The sequence below is a fragment of the Nicotiana tomentosiformis genome, chromosome 1 (assembly GCF_000390325.3).
Source record: "Nicotiana tomentosiformis chromosome 1, ASM39032v3, whole genome shotgun sequence".
NCBI lineage: Eukaryota > Viridiplantae > Streptophyta > Magnoliopsida > Solanales > Solanaceae > Nicotiana > Nicotiana tomentosiformis.
In genome coordinates, this window is record NC_090812.1 from 23,164,093 (window position 1) to 23,185,237 (window position 21,145).

Genomic DNA, 21,145 nt, shown 5'->3' on the forward strand with positions numbered 1-21,145 from the left:
TCATTGTTTTGGAAAGAGGCAGTCAATAGTGAAATAGAATCCATATTGAACAACCATACATGGGAATTGGTTGATCTTCCTCCTGGAAATAAACCTTTGGGTTCTAAATGGATTTTTAAGAGAAAAATCAAAGATGATGGCACTATTGATAAATTCAAGGCAAGACTCGTAGTCAAAGGGTATAGACAACGAGAAGGTCTAGACTACTTTGATACATACTCTCCAGTTACAAGAATTACGTCCATACGGATGTTAGTAGCATTAGCTGCAGTGTATGGTCTTGAAATTCATCAAATGGATGTTAAGACGGCCTTCTTAAATGGAGAGTTGGAGGAAGAAATTTACATGGAACAACCTGAAGGGTTTGTGGTTCCAGGTAAAGAAAAGAAGGTATGTAGACTTGTTAAGTCTCTTTACGGACTAAAACAAGCACCCAAACAATGGCATGCGAAATTTGACCAAACAATGTTGTCAAATGGTTTTAAGATAAATGAATGTGATAAATGCGTGTACATTAAAAATGTTCCAAATCACATAGTCATTGTTTGCCTATATGTGGATGATATGTTGATAATGAGTAATGACATTGCTAACATAAATGCTACTAAGCGTATGCTCAATAGCAAGTTTGATATGAAAGATTTGGGAGTTGCTGATTTAATTCTGGGAATTAAGATCCATAAGACTCCTCAAGGTCTGGCATTGTCACAATCTCATTATATTAAGACAGTACTTGAAAAATTCAAGCACTTGGGCTTTAAAGTTGCAAAGACTCCAATTGACGTGAATCTTGCATTAGCAAAGAACAAAGGCCAAAGCATATCACAATTGGATTATGCTCGTGTGTTGGGATACTTAATGTATATCATGAATTGTACACGACCAGATATAGCTTGTGCTATAAGTAAACTGAGTCGATATACGAGCAATCCAGGCCAATCTCATTGGATGGCAATGAAACGAGTTTTGGGATATTTAGAACATACCCAGAACTTTGAATTGCACTACAGTAAATTCCCTGCGGTGATTGAGGGATACTGTGATGCAAATTGGATCACCGGTTCAACTGATTCTAAGTCCACGAGTGGATATGTATTCACTATTGGTGGAGGAGCGGTATCTTGGAAGTCGTCCAAACAAACATGTATTGCCCGCTCTACAATGGAGGCTGAATTCATAGCCTTAGATAAAGCCGGTGAAGAAGCTGAATGGCTCCGGAATTTCTTGGAAGACATTCCATTTTGGCCCAAACCGTTGGCACCAATATGCATACATTGTGATAGTCAAGCGGCAATTGGAAGGGCTGGGAGCGTTATGTATAACGGTAAATCTCGTCATATACGACGAAGACATAAAACCGTTAGGCAATTACTCTCTAGAGGAATTATCACGATTGACTATGTAAAGTCAAGTGATAATGTGTCGGATCCACTTACAAAAGGCCTAACTAGAGAGGTAGTTGAGAAATCATCAAGGGGAATGGGGCTATGGCCGAGAACAAGTCATTGTGGCGGTAACTCTACCTAGAAGACTGGAGATCCCAAGATCTAGGTTCAAGGAGATTAAACAAAGTCATTAATGATGTTTCAACATTGTCAAATAAAATTTTAGTCCGTTCTCGTGATGAGACAATGTTCAGTATCAAGGATAAAGCATTAAGGCTTTTTAATGATTTCTAAATTTGATACGGGGTATATCAAATAGTGTATCTACAGCATGACACGTTTAGGAATCACCTATGTAAGTGTGAAGTGTTAGCCGCTTCAAGGAGAACTTTGTAAGGCCAGTTCTCTATGCACTTATGAAATCAGGCGGTGTTCATGGCTGAAACGAACACAACAATGAGAACCAAAGACGGTTAAGGGTTGATTGTGTGACTTATGGTTGTCTAGGTATACACCAAAGATCGACGGTTCAAGGATATCAAATCTACCGATTGACCGAGTATATCCGACATAAGTTTACTACGGAAAGTTCAAAGGGAAACCTACTTATCCAGATGCGATTAATCCTTGCTTGTAAATCACACAGTTTTTCCATGCATACTTCCGTGATATAGCCATTCCCCATTCATGTGGGGGATTGTTGAGGTTTTTTGTTTTTAAGATGAAATAGTCTTAAAATGAGAGTGAATGGGAAATGGAGGAAAAATAAAATTTTTGAATAAAATTTTAAGTTTCCCCTCTTGACAATGTGACATTGTCCCATATTGGAAGAGGAAAAGATTTTTGGTGGGTATATATATAATTGCTCTTCTTGTAGCTCTTAAAGAGTTAAGAAAAAAGCAAGCCTCGCGCTGTCATCGTCGTCGCTCGCTCGGCTCGGCTTCGGCTACGGCTTCGGCTTCGGATTTGGATTTGGATTTGGTCAAATGATCGATTGATTGATTAATTTTTTGGACCAAATTTATTTGTTAATAGTAAATATTAACGTAAGATTATCCGCATTTGTAACGGATATTTTCCAATCCGTGTATTGACCACAAGGCAGCCGTCTAATGCTCTTCCCACCATGAATGTGCTTGCTCCACAAACAAGCTAATGCTTGCTCCACCATGGAGGGTGGACGATTGTTCTTCTTCAACATTGGCTGCTATATATATGTGCAGCATCTGTTGAAGAAAGACACACACAATACACAAGACACAAAACTGAAATCGCTCAATAGATTTGGCTATACATTGCACTCCTTCCTCTCAGTATTTCCATACGATTTTTTGAGTTTCTATTCCTTCGTTCTGCATTGTTTTAACTTCAAACAAAGCAACTGTAAGTGTGATTTGCTACCGAACTTTGTGTTCTCTGAAACACTGGGGTTTGAAGTACCGCTACACCAGTGTGTGATTCGTTCTATCCTGGGAGAAAATAATCCATTACCTTGGGTACTAGGAGGGGATTAAATTCCTTAAGCAAACACTGTGAATTCAGTGGGCTCGAATTAATTACTGTTTCATTACGATAACTTATATTTTGCAGAATTATTATTTACAAATACAGCAATATTGGCGGGACTAATATATGCCTCCTTCATCTTGTAACAATTTGCTTCTTTTTCCTGGTGCTCGTGCTCCCTTCAATGTCACTTTCTATGTCAGGTTACAGAATCTATTGAAGGGCTTGTTGAAATTGTCAAAAGTCCCACATCGGTGGATGACAATTTTGAATGGGAATTTCACCCTATAAAAGGAGGCCTAATGTTTAGGATTTAAACACACCTCTCATTTGCCTTTTATCTTCTTAAGGCATTTGTATCTTCTCTCTTTAGTATTATTTCACTTGTAATTTTAGAGTGGAATAAAATATTGATTGTGTCCGAGAAAGTAGGCAAAATTGGCCGAACCTCGTAAATTCTGGTGTTCTTTTATTGTTGTCTTATTGTCTTGTTTATTATTTAGTGGTTGTCATAATTTTTGGTATAGTAGTTGTGACTCATTCACACTATATACATTTGGCTTCCGCAACAATTGGTATCAGAGCCAAGGTACTGTCTAAGTATGCTCTGTGGTTGCAGCATAGTCTGATCTTCCACATCAGAAAAGATCTATCTTGGTAACTGAGTCAAGGTTCTGTCTGAGTATGCTCTGTGGTTGCAGCTTAGTCTGATCTTCCACACCAGAAAGGAAATAATCTTGATTTGTGTCGTCAGCTACTAAATAATATTTGTGTCAAAATGGGAGACAGTAAACAAGAAGAATCTACATCAAGTGTCAATAATACGTCATCGTTGGCATCTTCGCTTATGACAAGAATTGTGTCAAATGCGAAATTTGCGGTAGAAATTTTTGACGGGTCAGGACATTTTGGGATGTGGCAAGGCGAGGTTCTAGATGTTCTTTTTCAACAAGGGCTAGATCTTGCCATTGAAGAAAAGAAGCCAGATGTTATTGGAGAAGAAGATTGGAAAATTATCAATCGTGTTGCTTGCGGTACCATTCGATCCTACCTTGCTAGAGAGCAGAAATATCCATACACAAAGGAAACTTCTGCAAGTAAATTATGGAAAGCACTGGAGGATAAATTTTTGAAGAAAAACAGTCAAAATAAATTGTACATGAAGAAGAGACTGTTTCGCTTCACCTATGTTCCTGGTACCACAATGAATGAACATATCACCAGTTTCAATAAGTTGGTCACAGATTTGCAAAATATGGATGCAACTTTTGATGATGGTGACTTGGCCTTGATGTTGTTGGGGTCACTTCCTAATGAGTACGAGCACCTTGAAACTACTCTACTCCATGGAAATGACGAAATTTCTCTCAGAGAAGTTTGTTCGGCTTTGTACAGCTATGAACAAAGAAAGGGAGAAAAACAGAAGGACGGAGAAGGAGAAGCACTAATTGTGAGGGGTCGTCCTCAAAATCAAACGAGGACTAAGAAGGGAAGATCCAAGTCGAGATCTAGACCCAGCAAAGATGAATGTGCCTTTTGTTGAGAAAAGAGGCACTGGAAGAAAGACTGTCCGAAGTTGAAGAATAAGGCCAGACATAACAATGGAAAGGCCATTATGGATTCAAATGTAGCTGATTATGATGATTCAGACTTCTCATTAGTTACAACAGAGTTATAAACATCATCAGACATATGGTTGATGGACTCAGCTTGTAGCTATCATATGTGTCCCAACAAGGACTGGTTCGTGAATTTTCAAGAAGGAGAATATGGAGTCATCCACACAGCGGATAACAGCCCTCTTACCTCATATGGCATTGGTTCAATAAGATTAAGGAGCCATGATGGAATGATCAGAACATTAACAGATGTTCGATATGTACCGGGTTTGAAGAAGAATCTCATCTCTGTGGGAGCCCTAGAATCAAAAGGGTTCAAAATCATTGCAGAAAATGGAGTGATGAGAATATGCTCCGGTGCACTAGTGGTAATGAAGGCCAATCGGAAGAACAATAACATGTACTGCTATCGTGGTAGCACAGTTATTGGGACAGCAACAGTGACATCCAGTGATGACAAAGAGGCAGAAGCAACCAGGCTATGGCACATGCGCTTGGGACATGCTGGAGGGAAATCCTTGAAAGTTCTATCTAATCAAGGATTGTTAAAAGGCGTAAAGACTTGCAACTTGGAGTTTTGCGAGCATTGTGTCAAAGGGAAACAGACAAGGGTTAAATTTGGTACAGCGATCCATAATACTAAAGGCATTTTGGATTATGTACACTCTGATGTTTGGGGTGCTTCCAAAACACCTTCATTGGGTGGAAAGTACTATTTTGTAACCTTTGTTGATGATTTTTCCCGAAGAGTGTGGGTGTATACAATGAAGAGGAAAAATGAAGTATTGGGAATTTTTCTCAAATGGAAAACGATGGTGGAGAATCAAACAGGCAGGAGGATCAAGTGTATTCGCACAGACAATGGAGGTGAATACAAAAATGATCATTTCAATAAAGTCTGTGAAAATGATGGCATCGTCCGACACTTTACTGTCAGACATACACCACAACAGAATGGAGTGGCAGAATGTATGAACCGGACTTTACTGAAGAAGGTACGGTGTATGTTGTCCAATGCTGGCTTGGGCAAAGAATTTTGGGCTGAGGCAATTACATATGCATGCCACCTCATTAATCGTCTACCATCTGCTGCTATTGATGGCAAGACACCATTTGAAAAATGGTATGGAAAACCTGCTGTAGATTATGACTCTTTGCACGTGTTTGGCTCAATTGCATACTATCATGTGAAAGAGTCAAAATTGGATCCGAGAGCAAAGAAGGCTATATTTATGGGGATTACTTCTGGAGTCAAAGGATACCGCTTATGGTGTCCAGAGACAAGGAATATTATATTCAGCAGAGATGTTACCTTTGATGAATCTGCCATAACAGATAAGGTGACAGTTGAAGATGTCAAACAAACTGGTGGTGCATCAAAGCAGGTGGAGTTTGAGGGAAAATTTATTTTTCCTACACAAGAAGCAGAGGAGGAAACTCATGAAGATTACCCTCTGGAAGAAGAGCCAGTAGAGAGGGAGATTCCAACTCAGGAACCTCGACAACAACTTGAATCAATAGCAACCAGCAGGCCAAAAAGGACAATAACGAAACCTGTTCGTCTCATAGAGACGGTTGCTTGTGCAACCTCAATTGTAGCTGATGGTGTTCCTACCACTTATAAAGACGCAATCCAAAGTTCAGAAGAAGATAAGTGGAGGATTTTCATGAATGAAGAAATGCAGTCCCTTCATCAGAATCATACATGGAAATTGGCCAATCTCCCGAAGGGAAAGAAAACAATTGGGTGCAAATGGGTATTTGCAAAGAAAGAAGGATTTTCTAACCAAAAAGATGTTCGCTACAAAGCAAGATTGGTGGCCAAAGGATATGCTCAGAAGGAGGGAATTGATTACAATGAAGTATTTTCTCCAGTTGTAAAACATTCCTCCATTAGAATTATGTTGGCTTTGGTAGCACAGTTGGATTTGGAACTAGTTCAGATGGATGTAAAAACTGTGTTTTTACATGAAAACTTGGAGGAGGAAATCTACATGAATTAGCCAGAAGGATTCAAAGTTGTTGGAAAAGAAAATATGGTATGCAAACTTGAAAAATCATTGTACGGATTGAAACAATCTTCTAGACAATGGTACCAGCGATTTGACAAGTTTATGTTGCGGCAAGGGTACAAGAGAAGCAAATACGATCATTGTGTGTATTTGTGCAAACTTAATGATGGTTCCTTTGTATATCTTCTCCTATATGTTGATGATATGTTGATAACTTCCAAGAATTCGGAAGAAATTGATAAGTTGAAGATTCAACTGAAGGAGGAGTTCGAGATGAAGGATCTAGGTGAGGCAAAAAAAAATCTTGGCATGGAGATAATAAGAGATAGACGTTCAAAGAAACTCTGTTTATCTCAGAAAGAATATTTGAAGAGAGTACTACAGCGTTTTGGCATAGATAAGAAGACTAAGCCAATTAGTACGCCACTTGCTCCCCATTTTAAGCTAAGCACTACTATGTCGCCAAAGGATGAAACTGAACAGGAGTATATGTTAAGGGTACCATACGCAAATGTTGTTGGTAGCTTGATGTATGCAATGGTTTGTACGAGACCTGACATTTCACAAGCCGTTGGAGTTATTAGCAGATATATGCATAATCCAGGAAAGGAGCATTGGCAAGCTGTGAAATGGATTCTACGGTATATTCATAGTACTGTAGATGTTGGGTTAGTTTTTGAGCAGGAAGGCAATCGGTCTGTAGTTGGATATTGTGACTCAGATTTTGCGGGTGATCTGGACAAACGAAGGTCAACTACTGGTTATGTGTTTACTTTTGCAAAGGCACCAGTTAGTTGGAAGTCTACTTTGCAGTCAACAGTTGCTTTGTCTACAACAGAGGCAGAGTACATGGCTATTACAGAGGCTGTGAAGGAGGCAATTTGGCTTCAGGGGTTGCTAAAGGAGCTTGGTATTGAACAAAAAAATATTATAATTTTTTGTGATAGTCAAAGTGCTATTCAATTAGCGAAGAACCAAGTTTATCATGCAAGGACGAAACACATTGATGTTCGGTATCATTTCGTACGAGAAATCATAGAAGAAGGTGGAGTCACGGTGAAGAAAATTCATACTACGGAGAACCCTGCTGATATGCTGACAAAAGTGGTGACTGCGGCCAAGTTTCAACATTGTTTGGATTTGATCAACATTGTTGAACACTAAAGATTGAAGATGAAGACACAACCAAAATTTGTTATTGAGAGAAAATTGAAGATGTGAAATTTTGCCAAGGTGGAGATTTGTTGAAATTGTCAAAAGTCCCACATCGGTGGATGACAATTTTGAATGGGAATTTCACCCTATAAAAGGAGGCCTAATGTTTAGGATTTAAACACACCTCTCATTTGCCTTTTATCTTCTTAAGGCATTTGTATCTTCTCTCTTTAGTATTATTTCACTTGTAATTTTGGAGTGGAATAAAATATTGATTGTGTCCGAGGAAGTAGGCAAAATTGGCCGAACCTCAGTAAATTCTGGTGTTCTTTTATTGTTGTCTTATTGTCTTGTTTATTATTTAGTGGTTGTCATAATTTTTGGTATAGTAGTTGTGACTCATTCACACTATATACATTTGGCTTCCGCAACAGGGCTTACTCTTAAAATGCATGGATCAGATGAAAGCAAACCAGACAAACATGAAAATATATCAAAAAGACCTCATTGTGATGATTCACGGAGTACTTCAACACCGACTCTCAAGAAAAAATCATTTAAGAGGCTTTGCCTAGGCTTTTTCTCTTGGTGTCGAGTGAATTCTATTTCGGCAAGATCACAGAGTGTATGAAATGAAGCTGGAATAAGTACTAAAGCACTTTTTAAGATGCAAGAACTGAGATTTCTGGAGCTTGATAATGTGCAGCTTTCTGGCACCTATGAAGGATTTCCGATGAAATTAAGATGGATATGCTGGTATCGATCCCAATTAACTTCCTTTCCAAGTGGCTTTCCTCATGAAAATCTTGTAGTTCTTGAAATGAGTAACAGCAACCTGCATCAAACCTGGGATGGAGCAAAGGTTTGCTGACTTCCACTCATGTTTAATTTTGTGGCCGATTGTATTCTGGCAGACTTTTTGAAAATTTTTCTGCACTGACTCTCTACCTCTCTATCTATTATTCCTCAGTCTCTCCGATCATTGAAGATACTTGATCTTAGTCGCTCACGCCATCTCATGAAGACACCTGACTTCTCTGGACTGCCGAATCTAGAAAGAGTTATTCTTGAAGATTGCATAAGTTTGGTTAAGGTCCATGAGTCCATTGGAAGACTTCATAAACTTCTTGTTTTAAATCTGAGGGGATGCGAGAGCCTTAGGAAGCTTCCAAAGAAGATTAGGGAAATAAAATCCTTAGAAGAATTAACACTCTGTGGGTGCTCGAAGCTCAAGTTTTCCACGACAATGAGAAATCAAAAATTTTTGCAAGCACTTCCGCAGAATGTGACTAACAGAGATCAACTTGCCTCTAAGGGTGAAAAGCCAATATGCAGTGACTCTCTGCCTGCTAAATCGGTCTATTCAATCTTCTGGTCTTGGATGTCACCGTGGCCAAAGTCAGCACGTTCAATGTCAGAACTCTTTCAGATCACCTTACAAATTTTGGATATTTCACATTGCAATCTGACTGGCACTTTTATTCCCTATGATCTTTCTGTCTTGTCCTCCTTAAAATATCTGAATTTAAGAGGAGATCCCATTACTACCCTGCCAGAGAGCCTGAAGAGCCTAACTGTGCTGCAGTCCCTTCAGTTAGCTGACTGCACAAAGCTCCAGTGGATACCGGAACTTCCATTTAGTTTACAATTATTGAATGCACGTAACTGCATATCACTGAATAGAGTAACAAATCTACCCAACTTCATGAGGTTACTTGACTCGCACCTAGAGAATTGTGGAAACCTGGTTGAGGTTCAGGGAGTATTCAAGCTAGATCCTATTGAAGACATTGATGATATTGTTGATCTATCTTGCCTAGATAATTTGGAGGTCAGAGCAGTAGATGTGGAACTTTGCAACTATCTGACCTCAACGAAAAGCAAAGGTCCCGTTCAGGGACTGTATGAATTTGGTATACACAGCATTTTCATTCCTGGAGGCAAGGTTCCTACCAAGTTCAATAATATAAGCACAGGGAGCTCATTAGCTTTCTCTGTGCCTCAACTTCCTAACGTCAAGATACAAGGATTAGAGATATGCATTGCGTATGCAGAATGTTATGACGAATGTTTTAACGTAAGGCACTTCATAAAAGTGAGCAATAAGACCAAGGGGATCAAATGGATTTATGGTCAACAGTTTATGGGATTGCAGCTCCTGGTAATCCAATGCTATGGTTAAGTCGTTGGAAGTTTGGAGATCAGCTAGAAAGAGGAGATCAAGTTGTTGTTTCGTTAAGCATGAGTTGCTTGGTTAGGGAATTTGGTGCCCATCTTGTATGCAGTGAACAAAGGGAGGAAGATACCCTATCTGAGAATGCAAAGGAGGGATGTCGTCGTCCCTGCTATCCACTTGAGCATGCAATTGGAGGAGATTTGTCTCTTTATGAGCTAAGCTTAGGCGTCTATCACCTCTCCATTTATTCTTGAATCCTGATTGCAGAAAGTTTAGGTTCCCAATTCATTCAAGATGTCAACTTTACTTTCACCCATCAGCGCAGATGCAGGGATCATCAATCTTTGGGGTTGAAGTTAAATAAGCAGACATTGGGTCCACAAAAGGCAGTTTCTAATCTGTGGTTAAATGGAGAAAGGGGAGTGTAGATTTTCCATTCACTTACAAAGTTATCTAAGCTATTATTTGGTGTTATGATCCAGTTTTGTACTTATATTTCACAGCAGTATGGTGGCTTATGTGACACTGTTCTGGCCCTGAAGTCTGATATACTGAATAGATCAACAATAAGAATGAACTTTCCTACCCACAACCCACGTGTAAATGACACTAGGTAGCCATATTTTAAGCATGTTGTTTAAAACATATCTACAGTTTACAACGTATTTAAAGATTAGCCAATTTCGCTCAAATTTCAGGACACGACGTCCTAGAGTTTAAACCTCAAAGTTTAAACTTCAGGCCTAAAGTACGAAAATTATATCCAAAAGTTCGAATCTTATGTCCTGAATTTTAGATTAGTAGTTTAGAAATTCAGGACATTTAGTCTTGAATTTCAAATTAGTAGCTCAACAATTCAGAACACTAAGTTCTGAATTTTCAAATTCAACTTAGTCTGAAGTTTGGGTGAATTGACTAATGTTTAAAATATATTATAAATTATAAATATATTTTAAATAGTAGGCTTAAAAGTGGCTAATGGTGCACTTCCCCCACAACCACCACCATAACCAAAACTACCGTCAAACACCACCCACAACCACCACCGACTATCATAAAAAAATATTTTATTGATATAGTATTATATTAATTAGTATTTTAATCTAAAATTTCTATTTATTAATTTTTAAATAAAGATAAGTTATTAAATTTTATACTTCCAAATATTGAAAAAACAAACAATCTTGATTATTTATTTAGATATTAATTTTAATGCACATCTGAATATAACAGTATTTAACCTAACAGGAATTGCTCTAATCCGCTCCCGGAAAATATTGCCTTCAAATCCTACTTCTAGTGTAAAACGTAATAAAAATCACAGTATAAAACCTAACAGGAATTGCGGTAGCAAGCTAAATCAGCAGTAATTAATGGCGCTCGATATTCCAAGAAGGCTCAAAATTATCATTATCATTCATATACTCATAGTTTCTTCAATAGTACTATTTATCACTTTCATCAGCGGCACAGACGAGGAGGATGATAAGCTATCACTTACAGGGTTTTGTGTGAAGCACTATTTTGGTCCGAATCCGAAGCGGCCCTTGAAACAAAGGAGTGCTTATAATGCAATTCTCTGCAAAGACTTGTTTCGTCGTCTTACCAGGCTTCTTTGTATTACCGGAGAATTTGATCCTTCATACGTCAGAGCTCTCAGAAAATTTGTTCCTAAATTCAAGGACAATGAAGATGCCCTCAACAAATTCCTTAGCAACATAACTCGATGTCCGCCCTTTTATCCGTGAATATGGAAGAAGTTCAAGACTTGCAAAGGCTTTAGGATTTTATGCAGTTCAATTTGATTTTTTGTGTAAGAGCTCGAAACTATATATGGCTAGAAATTCTTTCATGTTTTTAGAATTTGATGATTTTCTTACTACAGTTTTTAGGTGTATTTATGCAACAAGCAGATCAGCATAATTAGCAGTTAGCTTTGGTTTTGAAATAGTTATCAAGTCAGGTTCACTTATGATACAAATTAGACCGCACCCCTCCCTTGACGATGTTTTGTTTTGTTCATAAGCAGATTTAACTCGAATCTTATTCTCCAAAATTCTGCAAAATTTAAATTTGTGGTGATGATATCTACCTGTAAGGCCAATGTTTTTCAGAAATTTATATTTTATTTTTATGGTATTGGCTTGGAGTATTGAATTTCCCAATTCAGACCATAAGATAGGTGGTTATTATATAGTAACATTAGATGCTTTATGCAGAAAATCAAATTGTCTGTCTGGAAAAAATAGTGGTCGGTGCAACTGATGAGTCCAAGCTGCAGAATCCTGAATAAACTAATCAAGAAGGATTAGTTAATTAAGCAGTAGACCCCTTTTATCTTATTTTGATAATCAAACAACATAGACTCCTAGACCATCTTTGATTAATTTAATTCTTTATCTGTGACGGAGGCAGAAGTAAGTGAACGATGAGTCAGATTTTGGACTCATGTTCAATGATCTAAGGCTGAGGATTTCACTCCTAATTAAATAAATAATAAGCATATTAATTTATTAGCAGATAAAGGAACTAGCCTAATTAGCTTTCTCTAGTCTGCATTTTCTTGTTGTTATTTCATACATTGGTTTGTAAAGCATTGTCTAATTATATAACCATTGAATCCTTATTCAGAGAATTGGTCAACTTGATCTGATGGTTTATGAAAAACCACAAACATCGTCCTCTTTTGTTTCTCCATGCATTTATCATGTTTTCTTGAGTTTCAGAGGCGAAGACACCCGCAAAACTTTTACTGATCGTCTTTATGCTGCTTTGGTAGGTGCAGGGTGGCGCACGTTTAAGGATGACAATGAGATTGAGAGAGGGGAAAATATTAAGACAGAATTAGAGCATGTAATCGTACACTCGAGGAGTTCAATAATTATCCTCTCGGAGAACTATGCTACTTCCACATGGTGCCTTGATGAACTTGTGAAAATCCTTCAACATAAGAGGACCAAAGGGCATGCAGTTCTTCCTGTCTTCTATCATGTGGATCCCTTTGCAGAAGCATTTAGAAGATATGAGCAGCAAATTGAAGCTGAAAGTGATGAAGGAAAGAGGGAGTGGATGGATAAGGTTCAAAAATGGAGAGCAGCTCTTGGAGAGGTTGCAGATTTGGGTGGTGTTCTAGTGAACAATCAAGAAGATGGGTAAGTTTTTCCCATAACCAGTAAATTCTTTGTGCTGCAACGTAGTCAAGAATTGATTGAGATTCAGTTTTCAAGTAACCTTTTTGAATTGTTCCTCCTTGCATATGCTATTTGAGGTGCATTTTCTTGAGGATCTTTTTTATAACCTTTTTATTAGGAAATTTAAAAATAATAATAGTGAAGCTAAAGCTATTTAAGGAAAAAAAGAAAAGGGAGAGAGTAAAATTGAACAATGGGCTCTTTCTTCGCACATTAATGTCTGGGAAATTTAAATCTACGTGAAGTCCCAAATATTAGTGACGTGTGGGTTGAGCATTTAAAGCTTAGGATCCTTTGGTACAAGCTAGTCCGCACATCAAAGCACTTGTATGGTACAAGCTGATTTCATTAAAAACGAAATGGAGTTAGAGGTTAAAGTATTTATATGAATAGGTTGGCATCGATGGAATTTCGTGCCGGACTAGCTGATTTTCTCTTTCTCTTGCTTTTTCACTTTCTGTTTTTGTGCAAGAGAAATGGTCATATAATCTTGATACTTCAGATTCAACAAATTGTTTGCTGATTGCACAGTTGTGACTTCGCTTGCTTGTATACAAAAGCCTCTGTGAGTTGGTTAATTCAGATGTGACACTATGCCAATAAATTTGCTTCTTAACAATTGATTAGGAAGGAGTCAAAGTTCATTGAAGAGATTCTTCAACTCATTGAGGATAAATTGAACCGCACAATCTCTAGTGTTGCGCCTTACCTGGTTGGGATCAGTTCGCGGGTCAAAAATATATTGTCATGGTTGCGGAATGGATCAAATGATGATAACATCATTGCAATTTGTGGGATGAGTGGAATTGGGAAGACAACTGTTGCCAAGTATATTTTTACTACGAACTTTGAAAGATTTGAAGGTAGTAGCTTTCTTGCAAATATAAGAGATATTTCTCAGCAACCTGATGGCTTAATTCGCTTACAGAAACAGCTCCTTTATGATCTTACTGGGAAAAAGAATAAAATACAGGATATTGATGAAGGGATCATCAAGATAAGAGATGCTATATGTTTTAGGAGAGTTCTAGTCATCTTAGATGACGTTGATCAACAAGAAGAGCTACACGCTATAATTGGAATGAAAAATTGGTTGTGTCCAGGAAGTAAAATAATCGTCACAACTAAGAATTCAAATTTGCTCCAGGTTCATGGAATTCAAAAAGTCCATGAAGTCAAGGAAATGGGTAATGATGAATCATTGGAGCTTTTCAGTTGGCATTCTTTGGGGAGGACCATCCAGCTGATGGGTACATGGAACTATCGACCAGGGTGGTAAAGCATTGTGGAGGGCTTCCTCTGGCACTTCAAGTTTTGGGTTCTTCTCTTCGTGGAAAGAATATTCATGTATGGAAAAGTGCACTAGACAAGTTGGAAGTGATTCCTGCAAGCCAGATAATTAAAAAACTAAAATTGGGGTTTGATTCGTTAAAAGATGACCATGATAAGAATTTATTCCTTGACATGGCCTGCTTCTTTACAAGGATAAAGATTATGTTATTGCAGTACTTGACGAATCTTATACTTACACAAAAGTTGGGATTCAGAATCTCGCAGATAGACTCTTGTTGACAATTGAGGGTAACAAGTTGATAATGCATCAAATGCTTCGGGACATGGGCTGAGAAATAGTCCGTCAAGAATCACCCAAGAAGTCTGGGAGACGTACCCGGTTGTGGCACTACAAGGATTCATTTAATGTATTGAGAGATGACATGGTAAGCATTTTCTTTCTCATGTATATAATTCCTTTTCCTTCGGATACTGCTAAGCCCTTTGTAAATAATTATTTTCAGGGCTCAGAGACAATTGAAGGTCTTTTCCTTGACATGAATATGGTAAAGGAAGATCAATCCTTCATGGGAAGTTCTAGCAGTGGAAGAAAGTCGCCGTTTACAGAAGTTAAGAGTTATCGGTTCGGTTTCTCCAGGAATCTCATCAAGTTTCCTGCAAGAACCTTAAATGTGATTGAATTGGGAACAAATATCTTTACAGTTATGAACAAGCTTAGACTGCTTCAGATCAGTTATACACATCTAAATGGTGCTTATAATGATTTTCCCAAGAACCTGAGGTGGCTATATTGGAGAGGTTTTCCTTTAAAGAGTATGCCAAATGATGTTCCATTGGAGAGCTTGGCTGTTCTTGACATGAGGAACAGCTGTTTGGAAAGACTATGGGATGGAGGAAGGGTATGGCACTAGTTTTTGTGTTATTAGTTTCCTCCACTTTTAGTGAAGTGTTACAGAATTAATATGGATAATAACTCATTACTCATCCTTTTCTTCTAATCTTTCTCATTTTTAGGTGCTTCTGCTGGTAAAATTTCTCAACCTCAGCCATTCTCGTTCTCTTGTCAGAACTCCTGATTTTTCAGGACTCCCAATGCTGGAGAAGCTTGTTCTTAAAGAGTGTGTCAATCTAGTTGAGGTACATGAATCCATTGGAACCTTAGAGGCTCGGCTCATTTTGTTAAATATCAAAAACTGCAAAAGACTTGAGAAACTACCCAGAGAGATTTGCAAGCTAAAAGTTCTTAAAACCCTCATAATATCTGGTTGCTCAAATCTTGTAGAGTTGCCAAGAGATCTATGGAGGGTGAAATCCTTGACAGTGTTTCTTGCTAATGAAATACCAATGAGTCAACTAGCGGCCTCTACGAGAAAGCAGAATGCAACATGGCATGCATTCATCCGGTCTTGGGTTTCTGAGCCAAAAAATGCTCTACAGCTTCCATGGGTCTCTTTGCCAAACTCTTTGGTTAGTTTAAGTCTAGCTGGGGCAATCTATCTGAAGTTGCTTTTCCGAGGAACTTGAGAAATTTAGTGATGTTGAAGGACCTAAACCTTAGTAAAAATCCAATCAGTTGCCTTCCAGATTGCGTCAGAACTCTTTCCAGGCTCAACACACTTGAATTAAGTTCTTGTACAATGCTTAAGTCTCTCATAGACCTACCTCGGGTCCATGATTTGCAGGTGAGATACTGCACTTCCCTGGAAAAAGTAACATATCTATCAGTAGGATGCCGTGCGAAACTTCACCCTTCAACTGGCTGTAAAAAACTCACTTAGATGGGGGGAAGCTTCCAGTTAGAAGCCATAAGAGGAGTTGAGAAAACAATGAAATCATTGGAATTAAGCACGTGGGATTCTGTGGGAAACTCTCAAGTGAAATTGTATAACAACTTAACTAATACAGGAAAGTAGAGGACCAGCAAAGGTACTTTCTCCTCTTCCATTTTCTCCTCCCTCCCTAGAGAGGGTTGGGGGATTTACTTTCATGTATTCGGTCAAACTTCTTCATGTAACATCTGTAGCTATTGGTTATTTGTTTTGCTCGTTTTCATATTTATTGAGTGTGATTCTTCATGACGCAGGCATTGTTTGAAAGAGGACTGATCAGCCTATTTCTTCCGGGGAGCAAGGTTCCTAATTGGTATTGTCACAAAAATGTAGGAGAAGCTATATCTTTCACTGTCCCTGCACTTCCTGATCTCAAGATCCAGGGCTTAACTGTGTGCTCAGTTTACACAATTGACTGGAAAGTCTGGACTGAGGGTATCCAATTTTATTTGATAATCCATAATGAGCAAAAGAATGTGAAACTGATTTATAGCCCGACTTGCTATGGTCTTCCTGAAGCCCACAAAGAAATGTTATGGTTCAGCCACTGGAAATTTCGGAGTCAGCTGGATACTGGTGACACACTGAATGTCACAGTGCTTACTATGACAGGTTTTAACATCAAGGAGATCGGTATTCACATAATGCATGGTGAGCAAGTAGACATGATTTCTGACTCAAACAGTCAAGAAATGCAGCGAGATTATCCTTATCAGGGGACAATCCCTGCCGAACGTCAAGGGCCTGTAGATTTATACTGCTTTGGCCATATGGGGATTGGATTGAACTTCATTTTGCCATATATACCATGAGATCCATGAGTGGGAATATACCCGATAAAATCTTTGGAGGAGTTAGATGCAACATATCATGTCTTCTTAGCCATCTCCACAAGTATATTCTTTTTTTTCCCCTCATTTGAAATTTTATTTTCTAGAAAAATTATTAATTTGGATTTGGATGACAGTCAGTACTTCTATTCTTATCTTATTCATAATTTTTTGTTTTAATGATAGACACTTCACTAATATCCAAGAAATATGTGCTTAAATACTTTATTAACTATATTATATAGATCCCCAAAGAGAAAGGATAGCAACTAAAATGAGATGTTCACTTTCATGAAATTACCATCTTTTGCATAAGGAAAGGTGAGAAGTTGATGAGTTCTCAAGTCACTTAACTCATAAAAAAATTCTGGTGTTTTGATAATTTTAATGCGGTCATTTGCCATTTCAAAGACAGGAAGAACACCATAGATTTTCTTTTCTACTTTTTATCTTTGATCCAATATAGTCCCTACTCCTAAGGAAGAAAACCTCTGCTAAGGAAAGTCTAAGGGGTCATTTGGAAGGGTGTATAAGAATAATGTTGAATATGGTGTATTAGTAATGCTTGCATTAGTTATGCTAACATATTTCTATCCATTGTTTGGTTTGATGTATTAAAGCATTGCTCAATTTTTAAGAGAATTGTTTGTTTACAAAAATACCCTCATAACTAATCCATCACTTTATTTTTTTAAAAGAAACATATGTTAAGGACTGTTTTTATATGCACAAGGTTTTAAAAAAATTATTTGATTTGTCTACCTATATTGTAGTATAGAACTAAATATTTATTTTTAAAAAAAGAAAATATGCTAAGTATTTATTTATTTACTAGGGATATAATTTTATTTTCCACTTTCTTGGATTATTTCAATTTTGCATTAATATAATAGCATATTTTAATCAAGCATAAATTTTGAAGGACAATTTTGTCTTTAACTAAGTTAATGCATGCATTAAAACTCATTGCATTGTTAATGCCATGGTTTCTTATGCATTAGTTATGCAAAGGATAATACCAAATAGGGTGTATAACTAATGCATAGTTCAAAAAGTGTACCAAATAAGGCATTATGAATACACAAAGCTAATGCATGCATTATTTTATCTAATGCATCCTACCAAACGACCCCTAAAGAGCTGGAAGTGAATTTGTCATAGTTCATGATACTCATTTTTCAATAAAGGGGATTGGATTTATATAAACTAGGGAAAACACAAAAACAAAAGGTAACTTTATCTAAAACATCTGAGATTGATAGAAACTAAGAGTCCACCAAACTCTATAGAGAACCGGGTTCTCTATCAGTTCCCACAGTAAGCAATAGAATGTAAAACCAAATAGTATAGGGAACCAACTTCTCTATCTGTTCCCACAGTAAATCGGCAGTAAATAAAGAACACGCGATATTTACGTGAAAAACTCCTTGCTCAAGAGATTAAAAACTACGACCTACCTTAGTAGGATTTCAACTCCACTAAACTAAGCAATCTTCAGATTACAACCTATTGCAATCTAGGAATTAAATTCTTAATCCCTCACTCCTTACAATAACTCTATTGTAAGCCCTTTGTAAAAACTCAATTACAAAGCAACAAACATTGACTAACTCTAGTCAATCTAGGAATTAAACTCTTAATCCCTCACCCCTTACAATAACTCTATTGTAAGCCCTTTGTAATAACTCTATTACAAAGCAACAAACCTTGACTAACTCTAGTCATGAAACTAAACCAGACAGTGGTTTAAACCTGTCTTACAAAGACACTTCTTGAAAGTAGTGTAGGATTACAAATGAAGAACAAAATAACAAAGACTCAACAAACCTAAGGACTTAAGATATCTTCAATCTTTGGATCTGGTCCTTGAAGTTACAACAACTTTGTTCTTGAGAGAGGTGAAGGCTAGTACTTGAGAGAATATGATATTTGGATTTGCAAGTGTTTGAGAGGTGAAATCTCTTGCCTCGTGTTGATAATATGTATGTGTGATGTCATCAAGGATGATGCAATAAAGTTTCCTTTAGTTTGGCCTTAGCAAGCTACAGTTGTGCTGTTGTACTACTGCCAGACGGTACAGTGCAGCAGCCTGCCATATGATACAGTGCAGCAACTTTTACAGCTGTAGAGTTGACTGCACAACGACTAGGGGAACTGATCCCTATCTGTTCCATGTACTGTTACCTTATCTGATTTCATTGAGAATTGAACCAGACATCTGACTAGTTATTCTGAACGCAAGGGAACTAATTGTATCAGGTTCCTTATCTGTATCTCTCAAGAAGTTTGTCAAATCATCAAAACAAAAGACGCATAACTTATCAATTTTCCCCTTTTTGATGATGACAAACTTAGAATTTATATTCTCCATGAGAACCAGATCTCCACATTGTTCCCCCTACGAATCAGCCATATTCCCCTGAGAACCAGACCAAAGGAACTGATCACAACTGGTTCCTCGAGATTATTTGGCAAATCATCAAAACAGAAAATAGCATAACTTATCAATTTTCCCCTTTTTGATAATGACAAACCCAGAATTAATATTCCCCTGAGAATCAGATTCCTTACAAGTACTGATCACATCTGGTCCCTACCTGGTTCCTCGAGAACATTTGGCAAACCAGATTCCTCACATGTTCCCCTTCTGATCAGACCGATAATCAACATGTTATCAGCAGCGTTCCCCATGCGAAGCAGAGCTATCTTTCATGCACAACACAACATAACAATTCGATTCTATCCCCCCCTGTTGACACCTATGTAACTTCCCCCTTTTGGCATCATTGAAAAGAATAACAGAAGAAGCACAACCAAAAAAAGTTCAGCAACATTAACTCATGTCACTTGAGTAACACAGCATAAACAATAACAAGAAGAACAACAAGTGAATGTCATTATACAGAATAGAGTGATTGCCCATAGTATAATAATTATAACAAAAGCACAGTAGTTTTAACAATATAGAATATGACAATTTTAACAACTAAAGTACCAATTTCATCAAACATAAGGATCAAAAGAAGATAGGAATTCGAGGAAATTTGGAAGGAGTGAAAGACATGGATCACTAGGCAGGAAGAAAAGTAAGGATCTAAGGCCTTGATGAGCCTGTTCATTCGTTCATTCACAATCCTTTGATCAATGATCATCTGCTCTCTCAGGTCCTCCACATGTTTCCTCAATCTTTCATTCTCACCCTTCAATTGAGCATTCTATCCTGCCAAGGGTCCACGGGGACCTGGTTCTCTACCTATCTGAGCAGGCTGAACCATCAATCAGATCACCAAGAATCTCCCCAAGCTTCTCTTTATCAAGAACAAACTTAGTCCCCGTTTTTACTTCTTCTTCATAAACGTTGGGACTTGGAGGAACAGAGAGGTGATTCTCTTTTTGGAACTCAACAATGTCAAGAAGTTCCTCTATTTCTTTCATTAATATCAGAGTCAACACTCTGCCTAACAACACTTTTTGACACTTCAAAGTCTTTTACCTCTCCAAACCCGATAACTCAACCTTTTACTTCTGTAAGGAACCAGGTTCCTCACTCACACTACCATTTCTTTTTCCTGAGTGGCCATGTCTCCCTCTTCTTCTTCTCAATCTGTTCACCCTTATCATTTGTTGCATCTTTCTCAGGCAACTTTCTTTTCTCCATTTTGATCTTCTTTTAAATTCTTTCTCACACGTGAAGATTTTTCGGCTTCATTCTCTCTTCTATATTCACCACATGAGCAGGTCACGCCACTTCATCATCAATAATCCTACTTTTCTTCAATCCTTTTTACTGGATCAGAAGTTCGTTTAAATACAAAGCTAAAAAAGAAGTCATGATACCAATTAATATCCTGATATATGCTAGAGGGATCAGGTCGCTCATTCAGTTCCCCTTTTTCCAGCACATTCACTAATTCCTCCATCCTTCAAGGCTTATATAAAACCCATCAACAATTTCAGCCCCACTCTCTAGAATATTAGATCTACTCTGTTCCCTTTCAGTTAAAGTCCCATCAAAATCTACCAAAGACTTTTTGGGGTTTTGATTCAGATGGAGTTAGGATTTTGGAAGATAGCATAGTTGGGTTCACTTGTAATATATTTGGAGATAAGGATTCTTTTTTAGACAAGGTTGATTTTGGTTTTGAAGAA

The 21,145-nt window shown here is 37.7% G+C and overlaps 2 protein-coding genes and 1 pseudogene across 3 annotated transcripts; all 3 read left to right on the forward strand.

Moving 5' to 3' along the window:
- The first annotated feature begins 8,116 nt into the window (after nucleotides 1-8,116).
- LOC108943062 (disease resistance protein RPV1-like) lies at nucleotides 8,117-10,378 on the forward strand. The gene is made up of 2 exons (XM_018766743.1): nucleotides 8,117-8,539; nucleotides 8,648-10,378. Exons 1-2 carry the CDS (start codon nucleotides 8,345-8,347, stop codon nucleotides 9,857-9,859), a joined length of 1,407 nt encoding a protein of 468 aa, XP_018622259.1. The 5' UTR covers nucleotides 8,117-8,344; the 3' UTR covers nucleotides 9,860-10,378.
- A 2,022-nt stretch (nucleotides 10,379-12,400) lies between these two features.
- Nucleotides 12,401-14,619, forward strand: LOC138891396 (disease resistance protein RPV1-like; annotated as a pseudogene).
- Nucleotides 14,620-14,627: 8 nt separating this feature from the next.
- LOC104121693 (uncharacterized) lies at nucleotides 14,628-17,194 on the forward strand. 2 transcript variants are annotated; one of them, XR_011409104.1, is made up of 4 exons: nucleotides 14,628-14,762; nucleotides 14,841-15,236; nucleotides 15,352-16,263; nucleotides 16,421-16,560. XR_011409104.1 is itself a non-coding variant. In XM_070179354.1 (4 exons), the coding sequence occupies exons 1-4, from the start codon at nucleotides 14,760-14,762 to the stop codon at nucleotides 16,976-16,978; spliced, it is 1,080 nt and encodes a 359-aa protein (XP_070035455.1). In that variant the 5' UTR covers nucleotides 14,628-14,759; the 3' UTR covers nucleotides 16,979-17,194. The 2 variants fall into 2 exon arrangements, 1 of the variants encoding a protein (XP_070035455.1); XM_070179354.1 differs by having other exon boundaries at nucleotides 15,352-15,474; nucleotides 16,421-17,194.
- Nucleotides 17,195-21,145: the final 3,951 nt, after the last annotated feature.

Bases quoted from the DNA above. Each gene is read 5' to 3' on its own strand.
- LOC108943062 (XM_018766743.1), top strand. From the start codon at position 8,345: ATGCAAGAACTGAGATTTCTGGAGCTTGATAATGTGCAGCTTTCTGGC. The intron at 8,540-8,647 runs GTTTGCTGACTT...ATTATTCCTCAG, and splicing joins AAACCTGGGATGGAGCAAAG to TCTCTCCGATCATTGAAGAT.
- LOC104121693 (XM_070179354.1), top strand. The intron at 15,237-15,351 runs GTATGGCACTAG...TCTCATTTTTAG, and splicing joins GACTATGGGATGGAGGAAGG to GTGCTTCTGCTGGTAAAATT. The intron at 15,475-16,420 runs GTACATGAATCC...TTCATGACGCAG, and splicing joins AGTGTGTCAATCTAGTTGAG to GCATTGTTTGAAAGAGGACT.